Source organism: Puma concolor, chromosome E2, assembly GCF_028749965.1.
Source record: "Puma concolor isolate L17-30 chromosome E2, mPumCon1.1.hap2, whole genome shotgun sequence".
NCBI lineage: Eukaryota > Metazoa > Chordata > Mammalia > Carnivora > Felidae > Puma > Puma concolor.
Genome location: NC_141681.1, coordinates 52,931,294 through 52,943,078, shown reverse-complemented (window position 1 = coordinate 52,943,078; position 11,785 = coordinate 52,931,294). Strand labels below are relative to the sequence as shown.

At 61.9% G+C, this 11,785-nt stretch overlaps 1 protein-coding gene across 3 annotated transcripts; it reads left to right on the top strand.

Annotated features, from left to right (window-relative positions):
• Window positions 1-418: 418 nt before the first annotated feature.
• On the top strand, window positions 419-9,736 carry BBC3 (BCL2 binding component 3). Of its 3 annotated transcripts, none has more exons than XM_086690215.1 (4): window positions 419-501; window positions 4,312-4,600; window positions 6,081-6,271; window positions 8,632-9,736. In XM_086690215.1, exons 2-4 carry the CDS (start codon window positions 4,327-4,329, stop codon window positions 8,746-8,748), a joined length of 582 nt encoding a protein of 193 aa, XP_086546341.1. In that variant the 5' UTR covers window positions 419-501; window positions 4,312-4,326; the 3' UTR covers window positions 8,749-9,736. The 3 variants fall into 3 exon arrangements, with proteins under 3 accessions (XP_086546341.1, XP_086546339.1, XP_086546340.1); XM_086690213.1 differs by lacking the exon at window positions 419-501 and adding an exon at window positions 1,619-1,756; XM_086690214.1 differs by lacking the exon at window positions 419-501 and adding an exon at window positions 2,321-3,892.
• Window positions 9,737-11,785: the final 2,049 nt, after the last annotated feature.

Sequence of the window (11,785 nt, the reverse complement as noted above, 5' to 3'; positions counted from 1 at the left end):
CCCAATATCTCAAGTCAGGAGATTTCACAGGAGATGTGCATTTCCTGTTTCTTTTGGGAAATGGAGGGACCTGGCCCCCGGGGGAACCACATTTGAGAACCTGGAGAAGCCCACCTTTGCTCGGGTCTGGCATCCTTCTCAGTCAGCCCAGTGCTGGGCACTCAGAGGCCACTGGCCCTGAGTGGGGGGGACATAGAGGGAACTGAAGGTGTACAGGAGACCGAGCTCCGGAGCGAGGCGGGGGGGGGGGGGGGGAGGAAGGATAGAGGGTCACCAAGTCCAAGAGAGGGCAAGAATGACAAAGAGAAACTGAGAAAGGGAAGTGAAAGCCAGAAGGCAGGGGTGTACCTCAGTGCAGGGGCTGCCCGGGCATGTCCCCGTCAGGTGCCTGGGGCTTCCTTCTTCCCTGGGTGCCCCGTCAGATTTGTGGCAAGTGTGGCTAGGTGTGCATGCTCCAGAGTGTGTCCTGTCAGTGGGCCAGTTACCGGGAACCTTTTACAGGTGTGACTTTGTGACCGTATCGGGGGTCAATTTTTGTTGATGTCTAACTCGATCTGTGTCTGTGAAAGTCCATTTCTGACAGTTTTAACGTGCCAGCTGTGAATTGGTGTGGGCGTGTTTGCGTGTGTCCCTGTAGGAGTGGGAGTGTCACCTAGATCGCGCTGTGTGTCCAGGTGTCCCTGTGACAGGTGTGTGTGTGTATGTCCCGCTGCGCCTATCAGGAAGCGTGCGTATGTCCTGAGAAGCTCTCAGCCTGTGAGTCTGTGTGTGTGTGTGTGTGTGTGTGTGTGTGTGTGTTGTGGGTGCCTGTTTCGTGGGGACGTCTGTGAACACAGTTTATGGGTCTGGATGCGCTCATCAGCGCGGGTGCTTGTGCAACACACCCCCGCCATCGTGTCGGTCTGCGTGTCCCTGTGACCCTCTCGTCCAGCCGGACTATGCGTTTGTGCCCGGGTGTGGGAGTGTGTGTGCCCCGGTGTGGGAGTCTGCACATCCACGCCCCCGCCCGGGGTGTGCGTCTGTGCGTGGCCGTGTGCCTGCGAGTCGGCGTGTCCCCGTGGCCCTGTCAGCACGTGACTTTGTGTACCCCGGAGCGCCAGTCGGTCAGCCTGCGTACACGTCTCCGGGCGCGTGTGTCTGTGGGTCTCAGTCAGTGTGTCAGTGTGTCAGCGTGGGTGTCCGGCTGTCCCGCTGTCTGGGCGGGGCCCCCGTCCGCGCGCCTCGGTCCCCCTCTCCCCGGGGCCAGGCACTGCCCCGCCCCCGGCTGCAGGGAAACCCCCGCGCGGAGGTAGGGGGCGCGGCGCGCGCCTGCAAGTCCCGACTTGTCCGCGGCGGGCGGGCGGGCGGGCGGGGCAGTGGCGTCACGCGGGGGCGGGGCGTGGGACCTGCCGGGCGGGGGCGGGGGCGGGGGCGGGGGCGGGGCGGGGCGGGGCGGGGCGGCCGCCGAGCGGGCCGGGGATCCGCCGGGCGGCCTGAGACGCGGCGCGAGCCACATGCGAGCGGGCGCCCGGCGGCGGCGGCGGCAGCAAAATCGGCAGCGGCGGCCACGACGCGGACGCGCCTGCAGCCGGAGCAGGAGCAGCGGCAGCCACAGCAACAGCAGCCGCCACTGCAGTTAGAGCAGCAGTAGCAGCGGCCGCAGCAGCAGCAGCAGCAGCAGCCGTCGCAGCGAGCGGCGCTCGGCGGGCGCGCCCTCTTGAAGGAAGCCGCCCGCCCCCCCCATCGCCGCCCCCTCCGGCGTGTTCATGCCCCCGGGGTGAGTGTGCGCACCCCGAGTCCTCGCTGGCCGCGATGGGCCAGGCCGGGTGGGCTCCCTGGAGGAGGTGGCAGGAGTGCGCTGGGAGAGCAGTGGGGGCGCGCTGCATCCCCACAGCGTGCCTCCCTCTCTCCCCGCCCTCCACCCCACCAGCGACCCTGGGCTGGGGTCGCTGGGCGGGAGGCGCTAAGGGTCCGGGAGCGCAGGTGCCTCAGCGGTCTGGCGGGTTTGTTTACAAACAATGGGGTGCGGGCTCGGCAGCGCCCCCTGGCGGCCAGTGCGGGCCCGGGGAAGTGAGTCGACCCCGACTGCCCCGGCCCCCGCAGTCCGGGAGGGGCGGGCGGGGGGGGGGGGGCCCGGCTTGTCGGGGCGGCCACACCCCAGGCGCGCGCCCGCTGGGGGCGGCGACAGGGGGCGGCACGCGGGCCGTGGAGTCTGCGGCTCCTACGGGCGGGGGCTGCGCCCCAGCAACAGCCGGTTATTGGCCCCGCGCTCGCCTGGCGGGCGGGGCGGGCGCACGTGGCGGCGGCGGGGTGGGGGGGGTGCTGTGACAGCGGAGGGGGGAGTCTGGGCCCGCCGTGGGAGCGCGCGTGTGCGGGGTTGTGGATCTGCAGGTGTCTCTCCTGGGTGTGTGCGTGTGCCTGTCTCCGAGTTTGTGCTGGGGTCTGCTGGGAGTGGCGGTGCCAGTCCAGGGGAGTGTTGGGGCTGTGGCCCGTCGCCGTGGGCGCTGGAGTCCCCGTGTGCATTCATGTATGCGAGGCTCTGTCTGTGTGTGCCCTGCCGGAGGGGTGGGTGTTGTTTATGTGTGCTGTACCTGTGTGTGGGGGGGGGTCTCGGTGAGAGTTGTGTGTGTGCGCGCGCGCGCTGTGTGGGGGTGACTCCGTGGGTCTGTGTCGCCTGCGCGTGCCACGGCGGGTGGACGGAGTGTTTGTGTGCTGCGAGAGTGAGCTGTGTTTGTGGGTCCGTCTGTGTGTGGCTTGCCCCATGTGCTGGGCTTGCGTCCACGGTGTGGACTGTCTGTGACTGTGTGTGCATCTCCAGGGCATGTGTCTCAGCTAAGCGTTTGTGACGGTGCGCGTGCTGAATGCGACGTCTGTGTGCTGTCCAGGCGCGTGTGTGAGTTCTCTCGGTGTCTGTGTTCTGTCCAGGTGCGTGTGTGCGCGCGCGCGCGCGCGCGCGCTGGGTCTGAGGGGCTTCTCTCTGTGATCGGCTGGCTCATGTGTGTCATGTGGGCTGCGTGTGTAGTGTTTATGTCGGTCACGTGAGACCAGTGTTTTCTGTGGGTGCTTTAGGTGTGCGTTGCCAGGGCTGTGTGGGATTAGAGTTAGCCGCGGTGTGTGCGTGTGTGTCCGGGGCTGACAGTTGGCGGAGGAGGGTGAGTTGATGTCTGCTCGCCTGCATCCGTGGGTCGTGGCCGTGGCCGTGGCCTGGCATGTGTGGTGACGCATCTGGGTCCGGTGACCTGTGCCTGTGGGGGCCCGACATACATGGGTCCTGGGGGGGCTGAGAGTTGGTGACAAGGGGGCGTGTTTCGGTCCTGTTGGTCTGCTTGTGGCGGTGGATGTGTTTCGTGTTGATGGGCGCGTAGGTCTTACCTCTTGGGTGTGCGGGGGGAGGGGCGTGTGTGTTTGCAAAGTCTGGCAGTGCCTATTCAGTGTGTTTCCGTGTTTGCGATGGCTGCGTTGCGTGTGTGTGTCCACGGGCATATCAACAGTGGGTCAGCATGTGAGGTTCTGGCGGTCTGTGTGTGTGTGTGTGTGTGTGTGTGTGTGTGTGTGTGTGTACGGGGATGGAGGGGACGGGTCGCGCCAGCCAGTATGCGTTGTGTGTCTACGCCTTCAGACGGTCTGAGTGTCTGTATGTCCACGTTGTGGTCACCGTGTGCGCGTCCTGCACTGGGTAGCTGTGTCGGAGACTGGAACCATCTCGGTGTTTCTGTGCAAGTGGGAGATGAGGGGGGAGGAGGTCAGGCTGGCCAGTCCTGAGTGAGTCCTTATCTGTGTGCCGTGGGCCTTTCGCACCCATCCGTGGGGTCTCTTCCATTTGGGTCCTGCATGAGTCCCTGTGTGTGCCCATCACTGTGTTCCGGAAGTTAGCCCCACCAGGCCATGCTCCCCCGGGGGACTCCCAGGCTGGGTGAGTTTGTGTTGTGAGGCTGTCAGCTCTCATACACACACACACACCTGACAGACCCCTCCATCTGGGTCCCGCGTGAGCCCTTGGACTTGCTGTGCCTCCATCCTGTACCTCCTTGTCCCTCATGTGTGCCCATCACCATGTGCGGGGGAGGCTGTCCCCACCGGCCAGGTGCCCTGCATCAGACCCTCGGTGGGTGTGTGTCTTGTGGGGCCATCACGCACACCTACAGTCCCCCATCAGGGGCCCTGTGTTCTGTGGGAGCCATCCCTGGGCTTCCCTGGCCCCCCCAAGTGTGCTGATGGCCGCGTGCAGGAGAGGGGGTGTCCCGTGTCCCCCAGGTAGGGTGTGTGTATTGTGGGGCCCTGGTGCCCTCTGCACTTCCCCGCTGACCGCACCCCTCTCCCCCTGTCCTGCAGGCCCCAGGGAGCGCCATGGCCCGAGCACGCCAGGAGGGCAGCTCCCCGGAGCCCGTAGAGGGCCTGGCCCGCGACGGCCCGCGCCCCTTTCCCCTCAGCCGCCTGGTGCCCTCGGCCGTGTCCTGCGGCCTCTGCGAGCCCGGCCTGCCCGCCGCCCCCGCCGCCCCCGCCCTGCTGCCCGCCGCCTACCTCTGCGCCCCCACCGCCCCGCCCGCCGTCACCGCCGCCCTGGGGGGCCCCCGCTGGCCTGGGGGTCCCCGCAGCCGGCCCCGAGGTCCGCGCCCCGACGGTGAGTGCCGCCCCACAACTGGCGCCCCGGGATGCTGGGAGCCGGGAAAGAGACACTGAGGGACTGGAGAAGTGGGAGCGAGTGGGGGGAGGCGGCGAGCCGGCCGGGCCACAGGGAGGGTGTGGCCAGTGTGGTCTTTGTGTTGCAAGAAGCAGGAAGAAGGAGTGGGAGGCTGGGGGTGGGGGGGGGGGGGAAGGGGGGAGGCCGAGTGGGAAGTCCCTCCTGGAATCTGACTGCAGTCCCCGAGTTGCAGCCCACGGCCTTTTCCGGGCCTGGGGCAGCAGCTGTTTCCCAGCACCGCCCCCCCCCCCCCCCCCCGCCCCCCTAGTCTGGGTCTCCTTAACCTCCCAGAGGACCGTGGTTGGGGAGAGTGTGGGCAGAGCGAGAGGACTGTCACTTCAGGACTTAGGGGAGGGTGGCCTCTTGCCTTCATCTGCATCTCCGGCCAGGGCCGCCCCTCTCCGCAGTCCGGGTGGAGAGAGGAGAGGGGGAGGGGCCATTGTGCGGGGAAAGTGGGGGTGGGGGAGGCGGGAGTGGGAAAGTGAGTCTTGGGAAGGGAAGGGTTAAAGGTCCCCTGCCGGATGGGCTGTTAACCCTGTGGTGCCCTGCTCGCCCCATCCCAGGGAGCACACTCGGTGGCAGGGAAGACGCTCCTGGCTTCTCTCTCCACCCCAACCCCCGCACCCTGTGCCTGAAGCCCAGGGAGGTCAGGGGAGAGAAAACTTCCCCGGCTGAGTTCCCCGGCGGCGGGGGCAAGAGGGGACCCGGTTTCAAGCCCACAGTCACAGGTGTGGAAACTGTGAGGCCCCGATCTCAGGCCTTAGAGATCCCTCACACCAGGACCTGGTGTGGCAAGGAGGGAGGAAGAGACTTCGGGGCTGCTCAGAAGGGGGTGAGGCAGGAAGGCATCTCCCGAATCCCAGCCCCCCCAGGCCCGAGCTCGGAGGCAGCCAGTCTGGCCTTCTGGTCTCCATGCCCCTGCCACATCCGGGGGGTGTGGCTTCACTGTGGTTGGACACGAGAGGGCAGGAGACCTGAGGCTTGTGACTGGGTGTAGTCAGTCGCCTTATCCCTATGTGACCTTGGGCCACTTCTTAGGGTGGGCCTTAGTTTCCCCGTCTGGTAAATGGAACAGGCAAAATTTGGTCCCGTTTTGGAAGAGTTAGGTCGGATAAGAGGAAGGACTTCCAGACTAACACGGGTAGTGGGGGTGGTAGCTGGCTAGACAGGTGGCCCCCAGAGAGGCCTCCTCCGGGCCTCTTCTTGCTTCCTGGTACCTGGAGAGTAGAAGCTGAGAAACCTGACTTTAGGAGGGGAAAACAGAATTGCTAGAAATGAGGCGGGGAGTAGAAAGGAAACCAGGAGGCTGGAAAAGGGAGAAGCGGGCCCTGGCTAATTGGTCCCTCGGGAACACCTCAGGGCCTAGAGGGGTGGTGGGTGCTGATCACGCTCCCCCCCCCCCCCCCCGGCTTTCCCCCAGGTCCTCAGCCCTCACTCTCGCCGGCAGAGCAGCACCTGGAATCGCCGGTGCCCAGCGCCCCGGGGGCCCTGGCGGGCGGCCCCACCCAGGCAGCCCCGGGAGTCCGGGGGGAGGAGGAGCAGTGGGCCCGGGAGATCGGGGCCCAGCTGCGGCGGATGGCGGACGACCTCAACGCGCTGTACGAGCGGCGGGTGAGTGCTGGGGGAGGGGTAGACGGCAGGTGGGACTTCCCGCCCGGGAGGGGGCTGCGGGCCGCCCCGCCAGATGTGCGGCAGCTGCCGCCCGGCGCGGCGGGGTCGCGCCGGGGACAGGCAGGTGGGAGGGGCGGCGGGCCCGCGGACCTGCCGAAGGGCCCGCGCCGCGGCGGGCACAGCCCGGGCAGGGGCCCGGACCGCCTCGAGCGCCGCGGCGCGCCCGTGGCCCGCGGCCGCGGGGACTGAGGGCGGCGCTCGGCGGAGCGGCTCATATATCCCGGGCTATTTATAGCCGGTGAGTCAGCAGCGGCGGCGCGGCCGCGCCCGCCCCTCCCACCCGCCGGCGCGCGGCCGGCAGCGCGTCACCCAGCTTCCCGGGCGGCGGGGGGCGGGCCCTGGAGCCCCGCCCCGCGGGACGCCCCGCCCCCAAGCCCACACCTCGGCCTCTAAAACAAAATCTGTGAAGCCTGCAGCGGAGAACAGAGAATAACAAATATCAGCGCGCCCACCACCCGGCTCTGTCCAATCCGAACATTACACCCGCACGGCTTGCTTATTGAAAGAAAAACAAAACCCGGATGTTGTGAAGCCCCTTGTTCCCTTCCCTTGACCCTCTTCTCCTCCTTTCCGAAGGAAACCTCTCAAGTTGGCTTGTCCCCTGGCCCCCCCCCCCCCCCCCCCCCGGTGCTGATTCTTTCACTACATATTTATCAGGCCACAGACAGTGCTTAGGTTGGTAGGATGCTTTTGGGCTTAATGTACACGACATGGTGTGTTCCTCTCCAAACTTTCCCCCTCCCTGTATCGTGCTTTGAGATTGAGCCATGGGGGCAAAGAAGCTTTTAGCTCATACATTTTCGCTGCTGTGTAGCATTCTATCGGATCGTATAGTATCCTTGTTCATTTTCTCACTGGTGGATATTTAGGATTTTTAAAAATGCTTCAAATGTTACTGGCTTTTTTTGTTGCTTGTTTTTTTGGCGGTGGTGGTGGTGCTGGTGGTGTTTTTGGTGTCTTCCAAACGATGCCCATCTCTGGTGCACTTGTGTGTACCCCCAGGGTAGATCCCTGGGCGCTGCGCCCCCCCCCCCCCCGCCCCCGGCTTTACTAGATGATTGCCAGCTTGCTCACAGAGATGTCTGTGCCAGGTGGCACCCTGTAACAGTGTGCCATTGGTAGGCTTTGTAACTAATGTCATTCTGACGTGCCCCCTTTGCTACCTCCTGGCTGCAGGAGGGAGTAATGAGGGGGCAGGGGCTGGTACAAGGCATCCCACACCCTGGCACCCACTAGGATCATTAGGATGGCTTATCTGACCTTGTCCTCAGCTGTAAGATGGCTTTCTCCTCTTTTCAGGGGGCTGAGACTAGGTGGGCCCTGCTTTTAAGCACAGGGCCCGGCCATGCACTCAGGATAGGAGCGGGAGAGTGCTACAGCTTACGTTTAATTTTTACCGGTGGGGACTCTTTTCTTGTATCTAGTATCTTTTGTACTCGGCTTTGCTAGCAATTTGGAACTGAGAGGGGCCTGGGGGCCACCCCAAGCCTTCATCCTGTCACTGGGGAGGAGGGCAGGGGTTAGCTTTGCCTGGATATGTTTCCACGCAGCCTCCACACAGAATGTGAACTGTGGTTCCCAGTTCTTGTCCTTTTACAGATTGTTCTAGAATTGCTGAGACCGGGGCTCCTGGGCGGCTCAGTCAGTTGGGCGGCTGACTTCGGCTCAGGTCATGATCTCACAGCTCGTGAGTTCGAGCGCCACGTAGGGCTCTTTGCTGACAGCTCAGAGCCCGGAGCCTGCTTCGGATTCTGTGTCTCCCTCTCTCTGCCCCTCCCCCGTTCACACTCTGTCTCTGTAACTGTCTGTCTCTCAAAAATAAATAAACATTAAAAAAGAAAAATAGAATTGCTGAGACCGTGGGCTCCCTGCTCCCTTCTCTCCCACTTGCCAACCTTTGAGGGGAGGGCGGGACAGGCTGCCATCCAGACTCCCCTGCCGCCTCCCCCACCCCCAGCCTTGGCTGACTTTGGTGACTTTCTGGAAACTGGAGACGAGGGGCACCCCTGCTCCAAGCAAGCACTGTGCTGAGAGCATTCTGTCTTGTCTGCATCCTCTCCATCCTGTTCTGCTCTAGACGAGGATGCCGTCGTCCCTTGAGGTGACGACATGAGCCCAGGTGGTCGAGGAACTGGGACTTGGGCCCAATTAACGACAAGAGTACCTAGGCTCTGAGGGTTGATTCAGACTGTAGATCGCTCTTAGCACTGTGCCTCCCCCGCTCGCTGCCCTTGGGCCTAACCACCCAACGCCCCTGCCAACTAGCCTGCTCCAACTTCCACTTCTCTCTCTCTCCCTAGAGACAAGAGGAGCAGCAGCGACACCGCCCCTCACCCTGGAGGGTCCTGTACAATCTCATCATGGGACTCCTGCCCTTACCCAGGGCCCGCGGGGCCCCGGAGATGGAGCCCAATTAGGTGCCTGCACCCGCCCGGTGGACGTCGGGGACTTGGGGGGCAGGACCCTCCCACCTCCTGATGCCCTGGCCAGCGCGGGGGACTTTTTCTGCACCATGTAGCATACCGGACTACCAGCCCTGCCTGTCCCAGGGGCGGGCCAGGGCAGCCACTCCAGCCCCAGCCCCGGGCCTGGCCTGGGTGCGCTGACGGAGATGTGGACTCCTGGGTCCCTGGCGGAGAAGCCAGGGGAGAGAGGGCTGACGGACTGAGCGTCTGAAGGCGGCGGTGACGGAGAGGGTGGGGACAGAGCCGCCCGCCTCTGCCGCCCACCACCATCTCAGGAAAGGCTGCTGGTGCTGGCTGCCCGTTCCAGCTGCAGGGGTGACACTGGGGGAGTCTCCCTCCCAGTGCCCCTTCACTTTGGGCCTGGCCTCAGGCCCCTGGTGCTTCCCCCCCTCCTCCTGGGGAGGGGGCCCGTGAAGAGCAAATGAGCCAAACGTGACCACTAGCCTCCTGGAGCCAGAGGACGGGGTGGGTCTGATTGGCTGCCCCAGCCCAGCGCCCAGCCATCTTCCCTGAGCCAGCCGGCGGGTGGTGGGCATGCCTGCCTCACCTTCATCTGGGGGGTGGCCAGGAGGGGCCCAGACTGTGAATCCTGTGCTCTGCCCGTGACCACCCCCCGCCCCCATCAATCCCATTGCATAGGTTTAGAGAGAGCACGTGTGACCACTGGCATTCATTGGGGGGGTGGGATATTTTGGCGGAAACCGCCCCAGCCTTAGTCCCCAGGGCGAAGCGCTGGGGGGAAGACAGGGGAGTCAGGGAGGGGGGGAAATCGCAGAAGAGGGAGGAGTCTGGGAGTGGGGAGGGATGGCCCAGCCTGTAAAATACTGTATATGCGCTGCTGTAGATACTGGAATGAATTTTCTGTACATGTTTGGTTAATTTTTTTTGTACATGATTTTTGTATGTTTCCTTTTCAATAAAATCAGATTGGAACAGTGAATGCTTTCTGCTTTCTTTCTCCCCTGCATGCTCTGGTCCAAGCCTCTGTGACCCCTATGTGGGAGGAGGTGGGAGAGGGGGTCCATGGAGCACATCAGTCTGTCTAGCTGTATCCGAAGTGAGACTAAACAGCACAGGTACCACAGTATGTACCCAGTCTTCATGCATCCCCATCTAAAGCAAAGCCTCATGGAGGGCAGGGTTGTTGTTTTTTTTTTAAAGACTTTATTATTATTTAAAAAATATTTTGGGGAGAGCGCAAGTGGAGGAGGGGCAGAGAGAAGGGGAAAGAGGATCCGAAGCCGGCTCTGCGCTGACAGGCTGACGGCAGTGAGCCCCATGCTGGGCTCGAAACCACCAACTATGAGATCGTGACCTGAGCTGAAGTCAGACACTCAACAGACTGAGTCACCCAGGCGCCCCTAAAGATTTTAAAGTAATGTGGACACCCAGCATGGGGCTTGAACTCACAACCCAGAGATCAGGAGTTGCAGGCTCCACCCAGAGAGCCAGCCAGGCATCCTGAAGGCAGGACTGTTTTTGTCTTTTTTTGGTGCTTTCTTCTCACTTCTTCCCTGCTGGAGGAAGTATGTCCTGGAAGCTCAAAATATTTACCGAACATATGAGTGACCTGTAACTTATTCAGAAGCACCACCATGAAGAGTCCCTGGGAAATGTGTTGGTAAGGAGGTGGACCTTGTCCCCACCCTCAAGAAGGCAGGTGACATCGGGGAGAGCACCTCAGGCTAAGATCAAAGTGAAGTTTCACCTACACGCGGCTGCCCTAGAGCCTAAGACGCGGCCTGGCATAAAAAGCCTGTAATTAATTAGCGGGGCTCCTACCGCTATCTTCCTGAAAACGGGCAACTGGCCAAATGCTTTCCCTATGCCCTCTCCTACACGACTGGCCCAGACACAGGTTGTGCTTCGGGCAGTCCTCACCCGTAAAGGGGAAATTCAGGGGAAATGGTCCTTCTCCTGAAAGACCGGGGTAAGGTAACCGGGATCCATCACTTTGGACAGGGATTTGGCAACAGCTCGTCAAGCAAAGGATGCACGTAATCTATGCCAGCAATCGCCTTCCCGGGTGTCCTCCCTTAGCAGTGGACGCGCACAAGTGTCCATGTGTTGGCCAACCATCCGACACAGTGTCCAACAGCAGTTGAAAGGGTCTCAAGCCGTGCAACAGACAGCACTTAGCCGGAATGAACTAGAACACTGCGAATGACAAATGATGGCGAGGAAAGCAAGTGGCAAAATGGTGGTGGGTACTTGGGTGCGTCTTCTTCTCCAGATGGTCCCTTGTGCTTAAATGCCTGTGCGCAGAGCCGGAGGCCCCTGGAAGTGGGGTGGGGTGAGGGGCGGTGGTGTTCACACCCAGCTGTGTGGCAGCCGATGCTTCCTGCCCCTGCAACCGATTCCTTCCTCTTTCCAGCAAGTTTGTGGAAATATTGATAGGGCCAAATTGGATCTATCGATTTATTTACTTTCCCTTTCCGTTCCTCTTTCCTCTCTCCTGTCTTCTGTTGGATTTATGAATGCTTTTTTGAATGCTTTGAGACTTCTCTCTTGGTCCTTCAGCTTTTAGTACTGCTCTAGGGATTAAACACACATCCTTACCTCTTCTCGGTCTATTTAGGGTCAGCATTGAACCACTTCACTTACACGGTAGAGATGGCCACTGCGTAGGCCGCTGGTCCGTCCCACCCTTCCCATCATTTTGTAGCTCCAGCTTACATCTCCACGCATTACAGATTCCGCAAGGCAAGGCCAGAACTTTTGCTTGAACTTGAAGGACTTCCATTAACATTTTGTATAGTGTAGCCAGTGACAAGTTCTCTTCAGTCTCCGTTTATCTGAAAACGGCTGGTCTTCACTGGCTATAGAATCCTGGGGTTGACCGTTTGTTTGCCATACCTTGACGACGTTCCGATCTCTGGCCTCCCATTTCTGATGAGAAATCCAGGATCGCCTGAATCACAGTTCCCTTGATTGTAGTACGTTATTTTGGTAAGGCTGCTTTCAAGACTTTATTTAAAAGGTCTTTTCC

Excerpts from the sequence above, each read along its gene's own strand:
- BBC3 (XM_086690215.1), top strand. The coding sequence starts at position 4,327 with ATGGCCCGAGCACGCCAGGAGGGCAGCTCCCCGGAGCCCGTAGAGGGC. Across the intron at positions 4,601-6,080 it reads CCGAGGTCCGCGCCCCGACG|GTCCTCAGCCCTCACTCTCG; the intron begins GTGAGTGCCGCC and ends GCTTTCCCCCAG. Across the intron at positions 6,272-8,631 it reads ACGCGCTGTACGAGCGGCGG|AGACAAGAGGAGCAGCAGCG; the intron begins GTGAGTGCTGGG and ends CTCTCTCCCTAG.